This window comes from Hipposideros armiger, unplaced genomic scaffold (assembly GCF_001890085.2).
Source record: "Hipposideros armiger isolate ML-2016 unplaced genomic scaffold, ASM189008v1 scaffold_794, whole genome shotgun sequence".
Lineage (NCBI taxonomy): Eukaryota > Metazoa > Chordata > Mammalia > Chiroptera > Hipposideridae > Hipposideros > Hipposideros armiger.
In genome coordinates this window covers 269,031-294,426 of record NW_017732144.1, presented here as the reverse complement: position 1 = coordinate 294,426, position 25,396 = coordinate 269,031, and the positions used below count along the sequence as shown (strand labels likewise).

Below are 25,396 nucleotides of genomic sequence, written 5' to 3'. Positions count from 1 at the left end.
AGATTAATTTCTCTATATCAAAACTCCTCCAAAAATGTTAACCAGATGTTCAAAACCTATTTTAAGGAATACATTCCAGCTTCTTCTCCTGGCATATGGGATGTGGAGCCACCAGATAAGCTCCTCCATTCCTTTTAACTGTGTCCCTGTGTTTAATGCGTTTAGCTGTTACTATCATAGTAAATGCTTCAAACTTTCTCACTGCAGTACTATGTTCACATCCATTTATCACTTGGATTTTCCTTTGTAAACTCCCCTCATAGATTTAAACTTGTTCTCTTCTTAGGCCAGTACAAAGGTTATATATTCCACACAGCCCGCCCTTAGTAAAACTCTCCTCCTTCCAGTCTGGATGTAATCTTTCCCGTCTACCTTCTTCTATAAACACCCTGTTCCATTGTCTCGAGGCACTTGTCCCTTCTTATTGAGTATTATATTTCTATTGGGTTGTTGGAAAAGTCATGATGCATTTTTGCAATGAAAAACATAGAAAAAATAATGTCATGACTTTTCTGACAACCCAAAAATACATTTTATGACTTCTGTAAGTATAGCCAATATAATGGTTTAATAGTATTAGACTATTAATAGATACTTACTGAATAAGTGAGTAAAATGAGCAATGCATTTCTTGGCCACAAAACAATCTATTTGAAACTTTAAATTACCTGCATTTATATTTCTGTAGTTACAACCAAAATATTTTGCTCATATCTGCTAAATTGATGAATAACAAACATGTCTTCAGTGATCCCAGGATTTTTAAAGGCCTTATCATCTAATGGGAGTATGGGGGTGGAACGAGGTAGAATTTTAGAATTAAAGACATAAAGCTTTGTAACAATGTAGAATATTAAAAGACCCCAAAATGTAACCATTTGACAAAAAAAAAACAGACAAACAAAAACAATAACAATCATTTTACCAGAAGTTGGTAAATCAAAAGAAATTATGATAGAATACTTTCAGTTAGTCGGTAATGCTAAAATGCAATGCCTGTATATTCACCAAGAAGATAATATATCCTGTATTTCCCACTGTGATAACTACCATGTGTGTGCAAAGCAGGTATACAGTAAGGAAACTCTAGGAAGCAGCTAAGTTTAGTTTTTAGGAGTTAGTTTCTAGATTGATGGGGCTCAAAACTCAACAGCACAGAGTGACCTTCAGAAAGTCACTTAAATTCTGTGCCTCAATTTCATAATCTACAAAATGGGATATATGTATTAATGTACATCACACTCTTGGAATAGAACCAACACAAAGCAAGTACTATACATTTTAAATAATTTTACTAAACAAGAGGGAAAACTTCTGTTTGCCAAGATTATAATCAGCATAATTTTTATTGTTTTCAGAATCCCATTAATTTTTAATAGAATAGTAATATTTTAGAGCTACAGAATCCTATAGATTTGGTCAGCCAAATTTAGTTGACTTGTTCAAGGACTTGTTCAAGGACCCCCAAATAGTTAGTGGCCCAGTTAAAACAGCATTTTCTTTCTCCCTTTCTTTCTTTCTTTCTTCCTTCCTTCCTTCCTTCCTTCTTTCCTTCCTTCCTTCCTTCCTTCCTTCCTTCCTTCCTTCCTTCCTTCCTTTCTTTCCTTCCTTCCTTCCTTCCTTCCTNTTCTTTCCTCCTTCCTTTCTTTCTTCCTTCTTCCTTTCCTTTCCTTTCTCCCTCTCTCTTTCTTTATTTTTCCTTCTCACTTTCTTTCTTTCTAATCATACAACAATCGGTAATTTCTCAATTTATCCATTTAACTTATACAGCAAAGAATTTGAGGTAGCTAATTAGAGATTCGCTGATTTTAAGTTCCAAATGTATGCACCATGTTTTCCTGTGAATTTTAGCATTGTCCTTCAAAGCAATTTCTTTCAAAGTTACTGAAACATCATTGCTTCTCACTAACTTTTTCCTTCGTTACATTAAGAATCTGTTTAACCTTGCTAGGCAAATAACCAAGGTCTCTGGAGAAAAAAATCTAAAGAAGATTTGAGATACTATAGCTCAGCTTTTGGCTGCTATTTGCATTGGTCAAATATTACAATATCCAGGCTGTTAGTGTTTAGCTCTGTATTAATAACATTCCTCATATAATATAAACCATAATAAAGAGAACTTATATTTTTATGATTTATGCAAATAGAAGCATGAATAGCTGAAATATTCATGTAATTTTGATTTTCTTGAATCATAAAATATAATGTTAAACATTTTACAGGTTTAGAAACCAAAGGAAAATGAGATGCTATGAGTCTCACTTCTTCCTTCCTTGTTCTGTCCACTATGCCTGACTATACAAAGCAGAAGAGAAAGAAAGGAAGTAAAGGCATAACAATTATTTTATTAGTGCAATGAAAAATCAGCTGTTGAATGTGATTAAAGGCTTTTACAGAGAAAAAAATGGGAAGTTTAGTGGAATATTGCACATGATGAGACTCATTTAAACATATGATTGGGTGAAAAGATGCAGTTTTTGTAGAAAAGAAGCTTACTGTAAGAGTTTATGCTGTTTTAGATTCTAAGCAAAAAACAAACAAACAAACAAACAAAAAAACATACTCTAATCCTGTAGAATCTATGTAAAAGAAACAGTTTCAAAGCTATTTTTAAAGGATAAAAAAAAGTAAAGTTTTGTTTAGTATAGGCAAATGGCTCGTTTTTCCGCCACAGAACCCATGTACCAACAAGTAGTGGAATCAAATTTCTTACCCTGTGCTTAAAGGAGTAGTTATTTTTTCCTAATCCTTTTTCATAATCCTCACTACTTGATAAAACCCTGATTCCAAGTGGATATACAGTAGCTGGTGCAAGTTTTAGTCTTTCCTTTTGCTTTCATTTTATGCATAAGCAATGAGGCCAGCTGGAATAAGATGTTTTTAAAAATTTTGGTTGATGTGATAAAATTATTTAGTATATAATAATGTGAAATTTAATTCATCACCTTGGAACCTTTCTACACTACCCTTGTTTTCATCTCATCTCAACAGACTCCTAGTAAATTATTCCCTAAGCTATTAGAAAGTAATATATATAAATGTGCTCGTTTTCTCCAAAAAACATAGATTCACAGATTCCATCTCAAGTGGAATCTTTTTTCTCTCAAAATCAACACATATTAAATTTTAACATGAATAGGTAAGAATGTTGAACAGTTGAATATTCCAAAGTTCAACTTTTTCTTTCAAAGTCTTCGCTCTGCTCTCAACCTTCACCTTTCCTGTAGTGTTGCTTTAGTATCTCCTGTTGCAAAAAAAAAGGGTCTCACAGACTTTGAGAGGATTTCTCTATTCTTCTGTCCTCCAATTTAAAAGTATATTTTCATTGGACTAAGAAAAATCTAATACAGAATATCTGACAGGTAAAAATTAAGAAATATATCATTAGTTGCTATTAAACAATAAGAAATATAGCCTTATATTTTTATAACATTTTACAAAATAAAATAAGTGTATTCATTTAACATAATTACTAAAAGAACTATAAATTGAAGTCAGTGATACTTTTGGGGGAAAATAAATTGGCAGAAGGTATCTATGATATTAAAACAAATTTCATATTGTCTGACTGCATAATTCTAAAGAGACCATGTTATATGCAAAAACTGGAGGTCAGAAGACATAATTGGCAAAAATAAAGTACAAACTCTTAATTGACTTTAGACTATTAAAAATGGAGGATAAGCTAAGTAAATAATTGAGATATTAGCAGCCATTAAAAATTTCATTTGTGTAGAAATTTAATGGCATAGGAAAATACTTATGACATATCAACTTTTAAATTGTGAAGAACTATCTGGAAATAACCATAACAAAATACTAAAAGAGGTGGCTCACTGGTGTTCAGTTTTATAATGCTTTAGGTACTTGTAACATTGATTTTGCAATACATACATGTTCGTTACATGATCAGCAATAAATTTAAAATAACTCATTTCAAATATATTTCTCATATAATATTTTACAGCACTTCATGAGTTAAGAAAGGCTGGAAGAATAATTTTCCATTTAATAGTTGAGAGGGCTGGGTAACTTCCCAATTAGAAGAGCTTAAAGTAAAACCCAGATCCCCCAAACCCAGCATCAATACTTTGTCAATGATATCACACTACCGGATGCAAGAAATATATGTGTGGGCATTCTATAAGTTTTTGTTTTTGCTTTTTTTTTTCAAAATAAAGGCACAATAATTGTAATAAAGGCACAATAATTGTAATCTCAGGTGTTACTAATAATGTTACTCATTTTATCTTCTTTATAAATTCCTAATACCAATTGAGAGAAAACATATGTATGAGATCAGATAAATGTCTTAAAAAAAGGGATATCAAACTAAGTAAAATGTGTTAGGTATAAAAATTCATACTTATATCTATATTTCATTTATTTTGATAGGAAGACTTAGAAAAAATTACAAAACTCTTTTGTTTTGCTTTCAGAAGATACTGAACATGGTACTCCAAGTTAAAATGCAGGAAGTCATACTAAGAATATTAATAATAACTAAATGTAAAAGAGTCCATAAGGTAAAACACAAAGGGAAAGTTAAATAGACTTGATAAATAACCTGTAGGATTTTAGTAAAGAAATCTATTTTAATCATTGAGAAATTAAAGTAGAAACTAATATCTTTATAACTATTTATTGAGGGTTACTTACAGGGCATGCATAATTAAGAAACTAAAACGAGATTAAAGCCGGATTCTTTTCCAGCAGCACACGCCACTCTAGCAGTTGACATAGTTTAACTTCTGTGGATCCACTCTGGCCACGTGTGCTGGCCTCTTTCCCTCACCCAGCATGCATGTGGCCAGTGCCAGACAGTGAGCAACTTCAGAGCGGAGACTGCCTTATTCATTTTTGTATGCACAGAACCTAGCACACTGCTCAGTGTATATTTGCATATAGAATCAAACTCAGTTCAATAGCTTGAACCAAATCACTCAAAAGTTATATGCTTTAGAAACAATGCATAATACACCCCCAATCTAATTAAATGATTTGGAAGGTCATCTGTACTACCAGATAATTTCTGATACTAGTGAACTTCCCATTAGACTATATATGTGCAAACTCACAGACGGCTAACTTGTCTAATACTTTAAATCTCTGCCATTTCCCAGGAAGTAGCCTCTAAGTCAAAGGTCACAAATTTAAAAAGATTACAGCCAGGTAAATAAAGTCAATATGTGAAGTGGTTAGTTGCAATAAGTATATTTCTCTCACCTTGATTGGGACACGGATACGGAGAAATATTTCTTCAAGTTAAGAATGATGACAAAAGGCAACTCAAAGTCAAGAGCACACACACGAAAGGAATTGTAGGGATCCCGCTAAACTTTCATGCTACTTCTATATGGGCAGCTTCTACTCAGCTCCTCAAGTAAGAATACTGTACCACTGTAGTAAGAATAGCTGGAAACCCAGATTTTTATTGAAAACATCTCATTTTTTAAATTTTGGTAGTTTTTTGTTTTTAATGCAAAATGCTATGTAGGCCAAATAAAACACCTCTATAGAACATATTTGCCATGCAAGCACCTGATTTGCGACCTCTGCTGTAACAATTTGATTACTCTATTGTTGTGCATGTAATTGAGACACTCCTGAAAAGTCATTCAATTTGACTACTAAAATGTCAAAGAGAGTTTACTAATAAGAAAACTAAATACTCAGGATTATGTGTGTAATTATTCCATACTCATAATTTCACAAATTCCAAGTATTTCACAAACTCCATTTACTATCAAAATGAAAATACCAAAGCCCAGGGATTGAAAATAAAATAATAAGTAAAACCAGTATAAACTTTACTTTATGGTATAACTAAGATCAGGTCAGAAGTTCAAGTTGGCTGTCTATGTATGCAGATCCATGATTATATTTCTAAATGATGACTAACAAGCCAATTATAGTCCCTAGAAAGCTCTGTCTTAACTGACATTTTAAATGAAGCATTCCACTAAGAAAACTAAGATTTCAACCTCATTTTAATCACTTTAGCTATTCAGAATTCTGTTAATCAAGTAGGAAAAAAAATTTTTTTCTTCAACGCCTAGAATGATTTATCTGTTTGCACAAATGTGAGAAAGATGATCACATCTTCAAATAATAGATTACAAGTACAAAGAAAGTTCACATTATAACTATGCTGATGAAAATTACCTGCAGGCTGTTACAACACAGCCCATGAATTAATTAACCTTTTGCCATAAATATCTAGAAACTTCAGCAAAGACAGCTTTCTCTTTTTCTTTTGCTCCAGTCACTTCAGCATTTTTGAACGTGAAATACTATGTAGTTACTGAGGGAAACAAATAAAATATATTTACACTTTATCAGTTCTCCATGTTACTACAATAACACCACATAAATTGTGCGATGTCCCATCTTAAGTTTTAGTTAACAAAAGATGGGAGATAATGTGCGATTTCTGTGTAGATCTTTACTTTCATGAATGCCATCAGTAAATTCTTACGATGAATGTTGGCTATCTCTAATTATCTACCTTTTGACTCTGAGAAAATAAAGTTAAATAAAGAATGTCTTTTGCCATTGTTTAAAAAAAAACGAATACAAACATGAATTCTTTTAAACTTCACTTTTAAATGAATAAACACATTATCTATATTTGAGCATATTATTCAAGCCTTTTGATAGTTTTTGCTTGGGAGCTAAAGCAGAAAAATCAGCTAACGCTAAATGAAACTATGATATGGGAAAATAGGGTTTCTAATAAACAGTGGTACTATGAGCCACCGTATTTACTCATGTTGTTAAAGGCCAGGGTCAATGAGACTCGGTGAAAGTGAAATTACATGAGGATTTAAGAGCAACTAAATTACACTTTAAATTCTAAATGAGTAATTTCACATCTTTATGCAATTGTTTAAAGCCACATTTTATTTTTCTTTTTAATGTAGTAATATCTCCTTAAGAGGGTTAACAGCCCCAATATTTAATTGTTCAACAACAACAAAATGTGCTGTTCTCTTCCATTAGCCAATTTTTAGAGTTAGTTTTTATTAATTCATTATATAGCGAATCTTGCCAATGGATGTCATTCCCTCATTAGCTTAAGAGACATTCTTATTTAGATAATGAGTTATACATATTGTTTTAGAATGTTAGGGTATCTCTCTGTTATTCCAATTAAATGATGATTTGCCAAATTCATCTTTAAAGAGCTAAGCTAATGAACTCCCTCCCCAAAGTATTATTCAATAAATTAATAGTTGGTTGCCGGTAAGAGGTACATAATAATATGTTAAAGTAAGAAGGTGATAATTTTATGTTGATAAAGTGGGTAATGCTTATCTAGATAACTAAAGATGCATATGATATTTATTATTTTTGTATTAAATGCAAACACATTATTTATGAATAAGTGTCTCAAATTAAGTAGCTATTTTCAAATAATAAATCCTTCATAATTGTTAATATATTAATATTTTCCAAATGAATTTTTCTTTTGTATCCCCAGAAAGACAGTTCTTTAAGTTTGGTACATTTAGAATATTTACCAGAACATTTTTGGTTATTTCAGTTTTGACAATACCTGTACTATAAAGAACATACACTTAGGTAATAAATATATCTACCTGAAGTGTCAAGTTTAACACATATTTATCACATAGAGAATTTAAAATAAATATATTTTGAATATAAAAATATACAAAGTATCAAAAGAAATTTGGCACTTCTGCCAATACTTAAATATGCCTGTGCTAATTTAAACTAGATTTAATAAAGCCATTGATTCTTAGATGACCATGTAAAAGGTGATAATACATATGTGTACATGAATAAAAAATACTGACTTTAAAAGGTTTAAAAATGAGAGCACACATTTATAATACTTCTTAATTGTTATAGAAACACACAGGCTATCCTTTGGAAGTTCTGATCTACATACCTGACAGGTAATGTTCTGTCTCCTTTCCTCCGATCCATTTCTCTTTGGGGAACAGGATACCAACGGAAATTCAGTTTCCAGTTAAAACCCCCGTAAGTCATGTCTGACCCAGCCATATATTCAAAGGTATCATCACTAATCACATCAATGATGGGGCATACAACTGTTTTCCTGCAGAAAAAGTAAAACCAGTTTACATATAAATAATAATTTAAATGTCACATTAGTTTCTTCAAACTCAATATATTAGAGCTGATATGTTGAAATGTAATTATTTTATGACTTTAATATGATTTTATTATTTTATCCTTTTTGTCTATGAAATTATTTCATTTTACCACATCTTTTTTACAGTCAACTTTATACTACCATGTATAACCTAATCAAATATAGTAATTAATCTTCAAGCAGATTTCCAAATGCATTCTAAGTACTAACTTAGCAGGATGAACAGGGTCTATTTTTCATAAAACCTCCATGCACAGCATGATTAGTATATGTGCTGTGATACTATGCATCATTTTAGTTATTTCTTTTATAGAAAAGCAATAGCATGCAGAGAGTGGAGAATGGATGATTGTACATTAGATCTGGTAGTTTGACTCTCGGAGGGTTTAGGTTAGTTTAAAGAGATGGTTTCAAGAAAATTTCATGGAGAAAATACAATACCTACTAGGAAAAACAAATAGACAAATGAAAGTCAACAAAAAGAAACAATAATAAAAATCATGATCATCAGCGTTAAGTAAATGTTTCCTATGAAAGCTATTAGGGTCATGACAATTTCTGAGTAAATTGTCCTAGGCTTAAGAGTTTATAGTAACAATCTACATATTTGAAGATAGGGAAAGATAAGCAACTTCCGTTTCTGGTGTTTGTACCATGACCCATCTTTTCTTAAAATAAGAGGAAGAACCAGGAGAGTTAGTATTCTCAATGGTAGCTTTTTAGGGTAAGAAAGTTTTCACCATTGGAAATCATTAGGTACTCTTTTAATCCACGTTGTGTCTCCTCCAATCTTCCCTGCTCCCAGTTTATGTTTTATCATGGGATCAACCTTCTGTCATCTTCACAGTAAAAGTTCAGGTCTACCAAATTTGCATTGGTTGTAGCTAATTCTAAAGAGCAGAGCTTATTTTTCATATTTGATGGGCAAATATACAAATATTCATTTGAATCACCCATAGATGTGGAAAGCAAAGAAATGTTGTCTATCATTTATTCTGGTTTTGTAACACTAGTATCATCAACACTCATTTTCAATTGGGTCTTATATTTCACACAATTCGTTAAAGCCTAGAGTTCTCTGAAATCAATAGAATTCATCTAGCCTTGGAAAAGCTTCTTGGTAATGCTGGTCCCTACAAAATCAATATAATTTTCTCTTTTTTCCATTAGATTTAATAATTGAATTTATAGGAAGATGAAATTAGGTCTAATAACCTTAAATGGGGCTTTATTATCTACTTATGGCAACTTTATAACTTACAAGTAGGGTAAGACATTAGAGATTATTATATGCAAATACAATTTAAATATGTTGTTAGATTAAAAAATAAATGATCTATGCATGACCATATTGAAACAATATTACACTAAAAACTCACTAAGTTGACTATGAAACGCATGTTTAAAACAGTAGCATAATGTATGGAATAGTGCCAGGAAATGCATTTAAGATGTTCCAAGTTCACTTTACTTTGCCAGGCTTACCAATCTGTGAGTACTGTACAATACACAGAGTAAAAAAATGTCATTAGCCATGCAGTACACTCAGTTGACTAAAAGGTTCCTACTGCTTTCTTCAGCTGCTATGGTTCATTTTACTGACAACTTCCATCCATCTTCCTGACAAGTACCAAATCCTACCATTTATGTGATGTAGCTGGGCTAGCTCACATTAGGCGACCCCTGTCTTGGATGCTTAATTAAAAGCTTCAATTCTAGAAAGACCTTTCTACTGTAGGTGAAATGACTTTGCAAGCAAGGTGTTATGCAATGCTTTGTTATTATATGAGACAGTATTCAACATACTTGTCTTCATTAAGTGCTTGGGGATTACACTCATTTATCAACGATGTTTATGAATATCTTCAAAAAAATAAAAAGCTCCTACTTCACAGCATCACAATCAGAGGCAATTGTAGATATCCATGAGGGTTTTAATTTCTATAAAGTATTATTCAATAATTCAGATTTCACCATTTGTATATACAAAGTGACAATATTGTTTAGATAATTAAATTATTCTTGATAGATGTGCTCTCTCTATTTTTTTAATCATGATTTTATTTCAGTGTTATGTGTGATTATTTTTAAGATCCTCAAGGTGGTTTTGAACCAGATTTTGAACAAGGGCAGTGATCTATTGGGTTGTCGGTAAAGTCATGACATATTTTTTTCTATGTTTTTTGTTGCAAAAATGCATCATGACTTTTCTGACAACCCAATAGCAGAAGAAAGGCTGGTCTGGAATGGGAAAAGCTGAATTCTTCCCATCAGTTCCAATACCTGGAGCAAGCTACTTGACTTACCTGTTCATTCCTATCTTTAGGTACAATTAAGAACATCTACATTATCAACCTTACACTGTAGTTGTAAGGATACAGTAAGGTGCTTTGAAAATGTATTTTATAAAATTGCACGACTTCAAATTTGACTGATTTCCTTTACCTAAAAAATGAATATTCAACACATTTTTACTGTTTGAATTGTTTGACTATTTCTAAATCAAATGTTCCTGCTCATCCCTTATAAGCCAAGGTCATTATTAAATGAGAGGGATGGGAATGGCTTTTTTAAAAGCTAGTAAATAAGCCTTCTGAATAATAGCGACCTGGGACAGAGTTTTGATGGAAAGCCAAACTGTCCTATCAGCTTCAGTCATAACCCAGGCAGACATAACACATGATTTCTTACCTGTCTTCCTTTATTCTTGCCAGCAAGGGCTCCAGCCATCCTAACGTGCATTCACAGTGTGCATCGAGAAAAGTTATGACCTGCCCTTTTGAAGCAGCTGCTCCTCGAAGGCGGGCACGTATTAACCCAGAGCGCTCTTCCATTCTGATAATTTTTACTGGCACTTCTAAATTTTTCACATAATTCTCTAATGTCAACTTGAGAAAATCTGTAACATGCAATGAAAATGTATAAGAAAGTTTTGAGACGGTTTTAAGACATAAAAGAGATACTACTGCCCAGATGAAAATTCAACACACAGAAATGGTGGCCAACTCCTGTCAAACATTTTTTTGCAGTAGATGAAATACGTATATTCATAAGTATATTTTACAAGTATATTCATATACAGTGATTATTATAACTCTGTTACTTGGCTGACAATGATAAGGATAAAATAGGACGTTAACATACCAGACTCTAATTTAGAAACTGGGCCACATTGGCAAATGCAGCCTCCTTAATGGTGTTATTTATTTTGCATTTACCTGAACTAAAAGGAAAAAAGAAACAAGTATCCATAAAGTCATATAAATGCTCAATCATACGAGCAGTTGAGTTGGGAAAAAAATGGAACACTTCTGAAAGCCATTCTGGCTTATTTCTTGGGTTAGTCAGAACCAAATGGAATGATGAGAAATACTGAAAGAACTAGTTACTTGTTCCTAGAGTTGTCATTAAGTAGGTACATTAATGAAAATAAACTGATGATGATGGGTGGTTTCAGGGTTAGTATAATTATAAGGAAAATACAGATCATTCCCCAGCTGTCTTTTTTACCATAATAAAGTTTCCTAATTAAAAAAATATATATATATATTTTCCATATAAATACTAAAAATATTTATACCTCTTTCACTGGCATCATCCACCAAGATGACCTCAGAAAGTAAATAGTGTGGGGAGCGATTTATAACACTATAAACAGTTCTAAGGAGAGTGCTCCAAGCTTCATTATGAAACACAATGACTACACTTGTGTTTGGAAGTTCATCAGGATAGACCTTTGTCTTGCATCTGGAACAGAGGAAAGAAGGATATATTAATAAATCATTCATTTTTAATTCTGATCACTGCAATAAAAAAATTATAACACAATTTAGACTTGAAACGTCCTTACTAAAGGAAACATTTTATGAATATCTAAAATAATTTTTCTTTTTATAAATTCTGTGAGTAATCAGCTGGCATTTTTAAAATTAAATATGCATAATTACTAATATTTCATTTCTACTCCTGCAGGGAACCAAGCAGCATGATTTCCACAAGCCTGAGAAAACTAAATAACATTCTGAGACTGTCAGTAAAAGACCAGGTACAACAGAAATAGATGAATTCATTTAGTGGATATCATTTCATTCTTTGTTTAGAAAAAAATTATTATAGAACTCAAAAAAGTCATAAGAACATAAAAAGACATATGTCTACAGAGTTTTGAAGCATGTAAGACTGAGGTTATTTTTCTATTCAAACATCTAGTTATGCATTCTGTTTTAAAAATCTGGCTTTCCATTCTGTTTGAGAATGCTATAAGCCATGTCTACAATGAAGGAAAGGTTTAGGGACCAGGATGTATTTTGCAGATTCTCCATTAGTACTATACAATTGAAATCAGAGATTAGGAGCGGGAATGGGGAGGCCACTGGCACTTCTCAAGCTTTAATGGGCATAGGAATCAACTAGGGATTTGTTAAAATGCAGGTTTTGATTCTGTAGGCCTGAGATTCTGCATTTTTTAAAAACTTCTAGGTGACTCAGATGCTGCTGGTCCCTGAAGCACACTGATTAGTAAAGGGCTAAACCATAACTGCCATTACTATTAGAACTTGATGCCTTGACAATAACTTTTAACTTGGCTTGTAAACCCCAAGCAGCCCAGATTTTATGTTTCAAGCAATAAATCCAAAATGGTATATTTGGGTAAATAATATGCATATCATTCTGGCAATCATCTAAAGTTTAACATGCAGATGATCCTTACACTCCTCAACTTGACAATATTCAGACATTTCTGTCACGTAATTTTAAATCATCATGATTATAGAATATTAAAAAAATAACGCCATGAGTATCCAGAGCAGGAATAGAAGTTTATTCACCTTAGGTTATTTTTTCATGTAAAATGTTGTGAAAAAAATTAAAGTCATTTCATAAAATAAAGTGAACCAGATATTTCCTGCCACTCATGAACAACTTAATACATGACACAAAATAAGCATTGTTAAAGTTAGTCTCCTTCACAGGTGAATTAAAAAAAGAAAATCTAATAAAATGTGGGAGATGAAGGCATATAATAAAACAAATACTGATTGTGTGCTTATTGACATTTTAATCATCTTTTAAAGCAGTCTAAAATATCACCTGCTCAGCGGAGTCTTCTGCAATATAGACAGGTAAGAATGTACATATACCTGAACTTTAATTTTTCCCACATATATTTATTTGAAATGCATTTATTAAGCACCCACAATAGATGATATTGCATATAGAAGAAAAGAAAACTATAGCGAGAAAATGTAGTTTGATTCACAGTCCTGTCTTCCCACTTTGCTGACAAGATTCAAGTAGTTTCTCTGTGCTTCATCATTAGACTTGTAACTCTAGGCAGCTAGTCGTTAGCCAACCTGGTAAGTGAGATAAGTTCTCTCCACGGTTTCCCTCCACCCTCAATTCTTCTGCCTCATCAACACCCCATCCTTTTCAGCATGCTAAGCAAAATTTATGGTAAATATCATATCATCAATAAGAAGGAAAGCTGGAAAAAAACATTGAAAGCAGTCCTACAGTCAACAACTACTGGATTTAACCTGGGGACAACAGTCTACAAAGTCGACTTAGTATTATTTGGAAAAAAGTAATTAATTCTAAATTAAAATTTTTGTATGTTATACTAAATGCCAACAAAGAAAAAAAATGGATGAGATATTAATTTAGATCAACCATTTAAAATATCAAAATAAAAGGAGACATTTAGATCTTGTTTCGTAAACTATTTCTATCATGCTCTGTTTTTGTGGTTTAAAAAAACCAACTCACAAATGTTAATTTTATATTCATTATATGTGACAAAGTTATAATAAACTAATTTACTTTAATGTATAATAGCTATTATGTTTACTTAGAGAAAATTTCCACTATGTCATTATTTAATGTAGCATAAAAATAAAATGCAGTTAACATTTTTATTAATTCTTCCTCTTCTTATGTGGAAAGTTATTTAGCAAAGATAATTTCATATAACACAAAAATCATTGATAGAATAATTCTTAAGCTATACAAATTAATCATTTTCTATGTCACTTTTTCTAGTTATCTCAAGTACAATGATATATGTATGAACAGGAGTTACGATATTCATTGTTTCTGATGGGTTTGTGATACACTAAGCTAGCATTATTGCTTGTATTTCATCAAAGCTTAAGATACACCATGATTTTATGTACCACTAGAAAAAAAAATTGTCAAATAAACTATGGCATAATGATTTCTTATTAACAGAATATATTTAATAATTAAATAACTTTATAGAAAAAGCTTTTAAACGCATTGGACATAGACTTCTATCAATATTGTCATGCTTGCTTATGAATCACTTGCACCAGTTTTCTGTCACACCAGTTGCTTTGAAATTTCTTTCATCTATTCTGAGGGCCTTTCCCCTGCTTTAGGTTGTATTGCTTAACACATGAGAGAGATATGATCAGCACATATCTCAGTAACAAAATATAACACAGTTTCATATTCTTTTGGTTACCTTCCTTGGTACTGTAAAGTTGTGCTTTTCAATTTTTAAGGTGCAAAGGTATTATGTAAGGATCTTGATAAAATGTGGATTGTGATTCAGTAGGCCCAGGGATGTGCCCAGGGTTCTGCATTTCTAGTAATATCTCTGGTGATGTCCACACTGCTGACCCATCATTGACATGATGAGAAGCAATGCTATATAAATCAGTCAGCTGTTGAGTAGCAGAAAATATAAAATTGTTGTCATTGCTCCATCAATAAATATTTGTTTCATCATGAAATTTAATTCTTACTGCTGCCTCCTTGCCTTTCTTTTTGGACAATAACTTTTTGTTCTAATACTGAATCTTACTGTAATCTCTGAAATGTTGGATAACAGACCCTACACATGTAGTACAAACAGTGACCATAACTTAGTTGAGGGGGACTGTACGAACAGTCATGACCACATTCACACAAGCTTAAGAAATACCACCTACATAACAACTGCCAGCTTGTGATCATAAATAACCATTGACTCATTGACTTTAAAACTCACCTTGATTTAATGTAAATAAATTATAAAAAGTTTATATCTTAGAAGTAAACAATTTTTTGTTTAGTCAACAAAAAGTACTGAGAGTATTGTTTTTTTAATGTCTTTAGTTTCTAACCTGGTAAAGTTTTTAACTCACTGATTTTTCCAGAAATAATTAACAAACAAAAAACCCAAGGAGCCTACATGATGGAGGTGAAGGTAAGTACTTAAACTAAATAAATTGGATGTCTCTAATACTTTTTTCTCCCTGACACATAGCAAATCACGTCTTCTTTGTAATATTGCAAAAATAATTTCACCTCTGTCCACCTCAGCTTTTATGTCTTTTACATAATAAGTTTAAAGTAGGCAATCTGAAACGTGTAGTCCACATTGCTTGGTCTACGCTGCCGAGTAAAGCTCAGAATCTCCAAATGGTGAAATTGGAAAGGACTTTTAAAGTTGAATAATTCAAACCTTCACTTCACAGAACATAAGTCTCAAGTCACAGAGCTAGTTCAATAGTGTGCAATAAAGTGATAATAATAATAATGAAAATAACAAGAATAATAAGTAATTCATTATTTAATACTATTAGTCACAGTAATGATTTCTGCCCCATATTATACTCTATATCAAACATTTTAAAAAATATTACGGGTGTCTGAAAAATTAGAAAAAACATTTAAATTATTCAAAAATATGCCTTAATCTGACACTCAAATACATATCTTTAAATCAAATAGAGAAATAGCCATTCCCCTAGGATCATTTCATTAAAATTGTGCATAGAAAGTCAGCTTTCAATGAAATTATGTACATACAGAGTGATACTCTTTTAGCAATCTGTCTTACAAAGACATTATTTTTCTTTTATGCAAACATCTAAATGGGATCAGCAAAATTGACATTATTGTGGGAGCACAATGTATATGCAATTAACTGAGAGAGTAAAAGTGGCAGACTGAAATAGCAATTTTTATCAACTCGAAAGGAATATTTGATACCTACTAATCCAATTAAGTTCCTGAAATCTGGTGTTCCAGTAAAATCATAAGCTTTATCACACCAGCATTTCATATTTACACTATATTATGACATAATGAATCTATAATACTTAAAGGAAAGTGAAAGTTTATTTCCTTTTAACTCTGTAATAACATATCTGTGGCTCTTAATTTTGGCTGCACATTGGAAACATCCCATGAACTGGAAAAAAACACTGGTTGTGTGGGTTTCAGCAACACAGATTCTCATTTCAGTCTCTGGGGTGTGGCCATGGTAATGGGATTTTAAAAAATAACTCCCTTGGGGATTTGATTGTATAATCAAAGTTGAGAATTGTTACTCAAAGTTATTCACCAGAAACACTGATTTTTAAACATATATATGTAAAACTTTTTTATGCTTACATCAACATTTTGAAATAATATGCAAAAGGGTAACATCTCTTTTTATGTTACATCAGATGAAATTCATAAGTCACTATTTCCTGTAATTGCAAGCCCTGGATTCAGAAAGTTATCTCCACTTCACTTACAATCATTTCTGTCATCTGCATGTACACTAATATTGATTCAGTTTTCTATGTATCAACTATTGATTTACATAAATAGAAGAGAAATAAATCTACCTGTTCTACTTTGGAGAGAATTTGGGGATAACATCATGTATCCAATGTCTGGAACTGGGAAATACAGTCACATAATTTATCTATTTACTATCTTTCCCCTTGGGTATGCATGCATCATGGGAACATACACTGTTACAATTTGATTTTACCCTTTTCAAAAACACATTGATGTTTTCAGATAAGCTACTGAACACAACATGCTACATCAAAGAAAAAGCAATTGACTGTAAGATGAAAATGTGAAATTGCAAAGGATCCATAATTACACAGTAGTTTAGTTAGACACAATCCATTTAGGGCTACAAAGGCTGTCAATGCTGTAGTTTGCATCACTTGTTGGATCACTGCTCAGTGAGTCAGTGGTTACCTTTTGCTGCCTCAATCAAAGAAAATTAATAACAGTAATTAAAAATAAAGACTTACAAGTGCTCTAAATCCTTCTTTTTTAAAAAAAGCAATGGGAATTGCATTGAACCTTGTAGAATTATGTGTGGTTTGTATGCTTCCCAATCATTAACATTCATATTCACAGACAGAAATTTCATCATTTTCCAATGCATCCGTGCAGAGGACAAGAAGACATAACACTTATCAATACATATGCCCCCAGAGAGCACCAAAATATACAAAGCAACTACTAACAGAACTAAAGGGAGAAAATGACCAAAACACAATTATAGTAGGAGAACTAAATACATCATTGACAGCTATGGATAGGTCATCCAAACACAAAATAAGGAAATATCAGCCTTAAATGACACAGTAGACTAAATGGGCATAATTGACATTGTTAGAGTTCTTCATCCTAGAACACCAGACTATACAAGGTAGGACAATTAAGTTTGGGAACTTGTTGCAATGATGTTGCTAACCTTTTTGATATCAGAAGGATTATTCATTATGAATTTGTACCAACTGGACAGTTAACTGAGTTTACTATTTGGAAGTGCTGAAAAGGCTGCGTGAAAAAGCTAGACGACCTGAACTTTTCGCCAACAATTTATGGCTCTTGCATCACGACAATGCACCAGCTCACACGGCACTGTCTGTGAAGGAGTTTTTAGCCAGTAAGCCAATAACTGTATTGGAACACCCTCCCTACTCATCTGATCTGGCCCCAATGACTTCTTTCTTTACCTGAAGATAAAGGAAACATTGAAAGGAAGGCATTTTGATGACATTCAGGACATCAAGGGTAATATGATGGTAGCTCTGATGGCCATTCCAGAAAAAGAGTTCCAAAATTGCTTTGAAGGGGAGAACTTTGAAGATGACCATAGTGATACTCAGCAATGAGGTATATAGCACTTTTTCTAGGATGAGTTCGTGAACTTAATTGTCCGACCTTGTACATTCTTTTCTAATGTACATGGAACATTCTCAAGGATAGACCACATGTTGGGAAATAAAACTAACTTCAGAAAATTTAAGAAGATTTAAATCATACCAAGCATATTCTCTGATCACAAGGCTTTCAAATTGGATATCAACCACAAAAAAGAAAAAAGAAAAAAAAAAGCAGGATAAACCATGTGGAGATTAATCACTCTACTAAAGAACAAAATGAAGCACTTAATTTTGCATGGGTTTCTATGTGTATTGATTTATATTTACATTTTATTAAGCCTTCTAAAAGTAAGCTCCTATAAGTCATAATTACTTAAGTAATTTTCTTTTTTTATTAGACTTTTATTCATCTACCCAAGCAGTTTTATTTTCAAAACCAAGTAAACTCTTTACTCATCCTTGAACTATTTGCCATTAGAACCACTCCTTGGTCCTTCTGTTTTCTTCTAAGTATTTGGATGGGTGGGTTGGGAGAGTTATTGGGTTGCTGATACATTTCTAAGACACACTTACTTCTTGGCTTCTGTTAGAAATATGCCATAAAGACCTCCAGAGGGAGAATGATAGGTTGGAAGAAACATGAACAAGAAAGCTAGGTAATTTCTATCTCTAACCTTCCTTAATTCCTTAGAGAAATATTCTGCCCCCTTCCCCGGCCTTATACCTCAGGTATGCCTCAATCTTTTTACTTATTATACTCTTTCGCAATAAATCTATCTAGTCCAATAGACTCGGGAATTCTTTAAAAGAAGAAGAAAGATTCATCTTATTTATTTCTGCCTCTCCAAAATCTAGCATTCTGCATGTCACAAAATATATTTAATAAGGGGTTGAGGAATAAAAACTTCACCATCAGTCAGGCTACCCTATGAATTATCAGATCAACTTCTCAACCGTAGCTCTGCTTTGTTATTGTCTGAACTAGAGGTCTAGGAACACCAATTTTTCTACATCGTTTTCATACCTTCAGCTGGTTTTGTTATTCAAGCTTCTAGAGCCAGGGCCAACAAATGAGCTTGGGGTAAGGAAGGAAAAGAGTATAAGAAATGGGTCTGCAAGTCATTCTATTATAACACATTCCCTGCTAGCCTAAATAACATCATTCCTATTTGGATAAAGTGGAGCACACTCTAAGTCTGGAAAACCTATGTTACCCTCCCAGTTCTGCCATTCAGGATCTGTGAGCAAACTCTTTAAGGTTCACTTTCGTCACCACCTAAGTGGGAGTAATACCGCTGTTGTTAATGGATCCAAAGCCCATGTGTCCACTGCTTCAAAGGCCAAAACTCAGAATGTCTGAGTTTGGAGTAAGGAAACGTTTATTGATGGAGTAGGAGCCAAATTGAGAAGATGAGGGTTCCAATCCTCAAATTCATCTTAAGAAAACACAGAATTCAGGCTTCTTTTTGTGTCGAGGAAAGGAAAAATGGGAGGGGCTGTTTTTGTAAAACCTCAAGACCTTTGTAGAAGTGCCCTAAAGATTAGCATGTCTAAAGCAAGAGCTGTTAGCCTGAAGGCCACTGGAACAAAGCAGGCACAAAGATGGAGTCAGAGGGACCTCGCATTTCACTGTTACACTGCCATATCTATAGTACAGAACTTTTGAGGAAAACAAATGAAATTATAAAGGAATTCTAGGAATGTATTTCATTACTGTACTATTCTGATGTTATGAACCACTGTACAAAATATTAGAAAGTCTATATATATAAATATATATATTTGGGTCCGCCTTGCTTCTGATAGTATTCTGACCATTGCCGTGTTCTAATAACTTATCTTTTAGTCTTAGTTCCTTTGGCCAAGCTTCCATTTTATTCCTCCTTCCCAATGTGGTTTCAATAATAGATCTGGTATCTACCATCCTGGCTGGAGAAGTGCTTTATTTATTTGGCTAGTGTAGCTATGTGGGATGAAGGCCCCTTCTCCTTCCCTTTTGGCCTTTCTAAATCATTCATTGCCCTAATCTCAAATTTCTCTGGCTGGCTGTGGCTGCCTGCTATATATCTTCCTCCTTACTTACCTTAATTTTTGCTTATTATTTTCTGCTGGGAGAACTCAGAGAGTCATGTTCTGCCTGCCTGTTGAGTTCTCTGCTTCTTGCTCTTGAATATTCATGAGCTATTTACCCACTTGCACTCCCTCTACTAACCAAAACTGGGACTACCCACCACTGCCTATGGGTTAGTCTTGTTGACGAAAAATATCCAGCCTAAGAGAAAACTTTTAAGAGTTTATTTGAGCCAAACTGTCAACAATTGCCGGGAAGCAAAATCGCAACGGATAGAGAAAATGCTCCGCAAAATGACAGTTCGCAGTTTATTTTATACATAAAATCAAAGGAGGAAGGGTACATGAAATCCATTGGTGACAGATTAAGGGGGTGGGAGAAAGCAAAGCGGGGAAATCTCTGGGATTGGATAAAAGCACATTAGAGAGACAGGTACTCCTCCCACACAGGTGGGTGCAGGATCCCTAACAGTTCACTCTTTACAGCACATAGAGATGGTAATCAGGAGACAAGCATGATAATGAGGAATTTTGCAGTTTCCAGCTCCGATGGAAGGGAGGAGGAAGGATTAAAGATGTTATTTTAGGTACAAAAAGACAAAGAACAGGCCCACTGAAAAGGCACAGATTAATTTAATGAGGAAGCTGAAGATGTGACTTCCCACCATGGCCCACCTTAGTTAGGAAATTTTATGTTTACACTGTCCTCTGTGGTTATTTTCAGTCTCCTGAGCTTGTCAGGTTTAACATGTGGCCCCTTTTCTGTCCACAATCTGATTATCAAATCTTGCATTTCTTAGCCAGGATTAGGCCATCTCCGCCAGCAGTCAAGCCCCGATTTAAGAAACATCATAGTAAGAAAGCTAGTCATACGTAGCAAACATTATTGAACTCTTAATTACCTAGCAGACATTGCACTGTATATTTTACATGGATCATTTCATTTGACCTTGAGAAATGAAACCTCCTGCAACTACATAGGTTAACTATCAGGGCTATGGTAAGGCTAAAAATGTATAAATAGCTTCATTTCATGCTTTAAGAACTTCCAGAAAATAAATTTATTCAAACAATAAATAAATTGCTCTTCTAAGGAAAATACATTGCTCATATGGTCAAACAGCCATCTTCTCAGACCAATATGTATCTTAACTAGACAAACTGCTTGCTTATCGATTGACCTCAAGACTCTCTCATGTCCACAGATCTTAAACCACTATATCATATACTTGACTAATCCCAATAAGATTCCTGTATTGAAAGCTCGGTCTCAAACCACTTAAACCCAGGCCCACAACCTCTATAAATACCCACCATGGGCCCTTCTTTCCAAGACTATTAGGCCTGTCAGGTGTGGTTGTTCCGTGGTCTTTTGTGAAGTAAGCAGTTGATAATCTTTATAATATTCCTTATGAATTAGTTATAGCATTACTCCCACTTGATAGATAAAGAAGCTGCTATTCAGATCAGTTAACTAACTTGCTTCTAAGTGATAGAGCTGGATTTCAAACCCTGTAAATCTGAAGTCAAAAGCTACTCTTCTACCTTTTCCTTGAAAAGATCAAGTCCTTTGCCACTTAATGTAGAGACTGACTTTGTGATGGAGAACCCCTAGATAAGGAACTAGGGAAGCAGGCAGGAGCCTGAAGCTATGCAGTCCCAGGAAACAAAGAAAGTCATTAGCTACTTTGAATGAAATGAGGTGAGTCTTTACTTTGCGACAAAGGGGATGGGGGCAGGAAGTAAGAAAAACCAGAGAAAGGAATAATAAGGAATTAAAGAGAGGTGATGAGTAAGTAAAATGCTGAGAGCTGGCTGACTTAGCCAGTGGACTTCCCTCAGTGATGGAAGATAGCTTAAAGATGAGTCATGTCTGAAGTTCATATTTGACTGCAATGTTGTAATGCAGCCCCATTTCTCTTCCTATTGTTCATCAAACTTACTCTGCTCATAAATGCACTGCATTAGTGGTTACATGACTGTGTCACTAATTTCAGAAGAAGCCAGGTTTAGTATCTGGATTGCTCTGTGAGAAACAGAGAAAGCAGTCACAAAAGCAATTACAAAACTCTAAGTCTATGGGAAACTGAATACTTCTTGAGAAGAGCTCCGGACTTCCACAGATGATTTTTTTGAGGTTTAAAGTGACCTCATCATGACTTTAACAGACCGGATGCACTCAGATGACATCTGGTTCGTATTAAAAAAATAAAATATCATAGATGTAATTTCCACCAAATAAATGGCAATCATATACTCCCATTGGAGTTAATTCCATGATGTCATTAGTTAATAAGCAGTGTTTTGTGTTTCTCAAGACATAAAAATAAGTATTGTATTATACAAGAAAGTTTTATATTCTTTCTATTGTGAAGAACTGTCCTCAATTTTGGAAATAAGCTACAATTCAACTCTGAAGCCAAAAGTAAAGGAATACCATTCAAGTAAGTGCTGTGGCCTTTGTTGTTTTGGAAAATGAATCTATGAGGTTGCTCTCTTTCTGTGACCTCTGTCTACAACTCTTTTGTGCTACTGAAAGTACTTAACAATGAGTTGTCTAAAATAAATGTGTTTATTGAATGTGATAACTGTAATGAAAGTGACTTTGCAACAAAATTACTCACTACTGCCATTCAGAAATTTAAATTCTTACAATTGTTAGTGAAAATAACACTGCAGTATATATCAATAGTCCTGGAATCTGGAGCAGGTTTTGCTTCTGTCCTCATTTGTGTCCTCCTACAACTCTGCTGACTACCCTGAGTCCCATGTTTGTCACCTCCGAGGCCATGGAAACTCAACCCACGCTGGTTCAAAGCCAGAAACTTGGATGTCAACATTATGATGGCGATTTTAACAACAAGAGTCATCAAATCCTGATGATTTCTCTGTCAGTACTTTCCTTATCCCTCCTCTCTACTGTATCCTCTTCGTTGACCATTATCTCTTCTTTAAGTTAGTGCATGGAATCAAAATGGTGCATTTGTGGAACATTCTTGATCCCTAAAGTATATCCTTCTCACTGCGGACCTAAATGCGGGTTCAAACAACCACTCCTTTTTTCAAATGTTCTGGATGGCTCTTCCTTGCCTAAATCTGAAACCCAAGGCTCCTCGTCTTCTGGCGCAGCCTCACTCAGGTTCACTCAACTTACCTTCTCCCCTCACTGCGGCATGTTACCCTTCAGCAATATTGAACATCTCAAAGTTCCTTCAGGGAACAAAGCTCTCTCCCCTGACTTTATCGCACCTGATTTATGATTTCCTTGCATTTGAAATACTTTCCTCACTGAATAACACAGATATTGTTCAAGGTAGGGTTCCAGTCATACTTTATCTGTGAAACCAAATTCTCCTCAGGCATAGTCAATGGCTCACTCTCCTAAACCAACAGTATGTTTTAGGGATTTATTTCCCTTTCCTTCTCAAATAAGTAGGTTGTTAGGTAATTCGACACTTTGAGAAAACAGAGGCATTTTGAAGTGTGTAAAAATAATTCCCTATCATACTGCAACTACTGTTTTTAAGAAAATATTTGAAAGGATCCTTTCCCTCTTAGTATTCTTCTAATGAGACTTTCCAGCTATAGCATTCTTTTAATATAAAATATTTACTTACTGTAGTCCCCCTTATCCATGATTTTGCATTCTGCAGTTTCAGTTACCCATAATCAATTAGTTGCCAGAAATATTACATGGGCAATTTCAGAAATAGACAATTCATAAGTTTTCAATAAGTAGGATGATAAAATATCTCACCATCCAGCTCAGTCCCACTCTGGACGTGAATCATCTCTTTGTCCAGCTTATCCATGCTGAGTACCCATGCTGTGAATACTTCTAGCCTGTTAATCACTTAGTAGCCTTCTCGGTTATCAAATCCACTATCGCAGTATCGCAGTATTGCAGTGCTTGTGTTAAAAAAACTCACATTTTACTTAATAATGGCCCGAAAACAAAAATGTAGTGATGATGACAATTCGGATATGCCATAGAGAAGCTATATAGTGCTTCCTTTAAGTGAAAAGCTATGTGCATATAGCAAAAAACATAGTATATATAGGATTATCTGTGGTTTCAGGCATCCACTGGGGGTCTTGGAATATAAACCTCATGGATAACAGGGACTACTGTACTCATCAAATACAGGGGAACTTATATACATACTAAACAATATGATCCATATATTCTTGAGCAAAGATGGAGTTATAGGTTATGAAAGTTCAATCGGTCAAGTGAAACTCTGTATCCAGAAAGAACTGTGACAGGTGGTGTTTCAGAGTAAAAGTCTGAATCAAGAATAGCTTGGGGGCCAGTCAAGTGGCTCAATTGGTTAAGAGCTTGCTCAAGAGTGCGAGGTCTGAGCAACATGGTTGCCAGTTCGATTCCCGGCCCAAGCTGAGCTGCTGCTGAGCTGCCAACAGGTGGCAGGATGGCTCAGCTAAAAAAAAAATAGCTTGGTGTTGGTATTGGCAAGGGGCCACAGCATTGCTATGGGGTGCTTAGTAACAAGCAAAGTGAAAATATACTAAAAGAAAAATTGATGATATTTGTGAACTAGTGTCAGATAACAGGGGCCGAATGTAGGGAATGAATTCAGAAATATAACACCACAGTCTCTGTAAGTTCAGAGAAAGAAAAAAAAAATCATTCATGAAGAAACAGGGCTTCTACTTTTACTGGATCAAAGACATTGATACACAGTACAGGAAACAGTTCATAGATCGAGGTAAAATATGGCAACTAGATCTTAGGATCAAAACGGTAACTAAAAAGGTACACAGGATCAGGCAAGATATAAAATGGGCTTGTTGAATTAGAATCAGGGCCACCATCAGCTTATATTGACCTCTGTGTGTTTAGAAAAATGTGCCCCTTCTGACAGCGGAGCCCTGCCACCACAGACTTAAAAGCAAATTAGGCCTTAGTTCTCAGAAAAAGGTGCTTTTTCTTCCAGTGAGACACAGCCACTCAGAAGGCACACAGCATCAAAGGCAGACTGTACCTACTCAATCCTTCAGCTGGAGGTCTTTGTGCAGTGCACACACCGAGCAACTGTACAGGCCTAAGTCCAGAAATCCTTCAATTATCCTGACCATGAAGATGACTAGTTCTGTTTCCAGAGGCAAAGCTGCATCTTTAGATTAAGAAATGGGGATAGAATGAATAGTGGGCAAAAATTCAGTCAGGCCATTGCACTTTATTTGAACGGGGTCAATGTAGAAAGTCTACCTGTGCGGAGTAAAATATGTACGCTTTATGAGAATTTATTTT

At 34.1% G+C, this 25,396-nt stretch overlaps 1 protein-coding gene across 2 annotated transcripts in view; it reads right to left on the bottom strand.

Moving 5' to 3' along the window:
* The window catches only part of GALNT13 (polypeptide N-acetylgalactosaminyltransferase 13), a 440,766-nt gene that overhangs the window by 201,771 nt on the left and 213,599 nt on the right, over positions 1-25,396 (bottom strand). For both annotated transcript variants that reach the window (XM_019628472.1, XM_019628471.1), the window contains exons 3-5: positions 11,724-11,890; positions 10,835-11,042; positions 7,916-8,086 (exon numbers count right to left, since the gene is read on the bottom strand). In XM_019628472.1, coding sequence (XP_019484017.1) covers positions 7,916-8,086; positions 10,835-11,042; positions 11,724-11,890 — 546 coding nt within the window. The remainder of the gene's footprint in view (positions 1-7,915; positions 8,087-10,834; positions 11,043-11,723; positions 11,891-25,396) is intronic.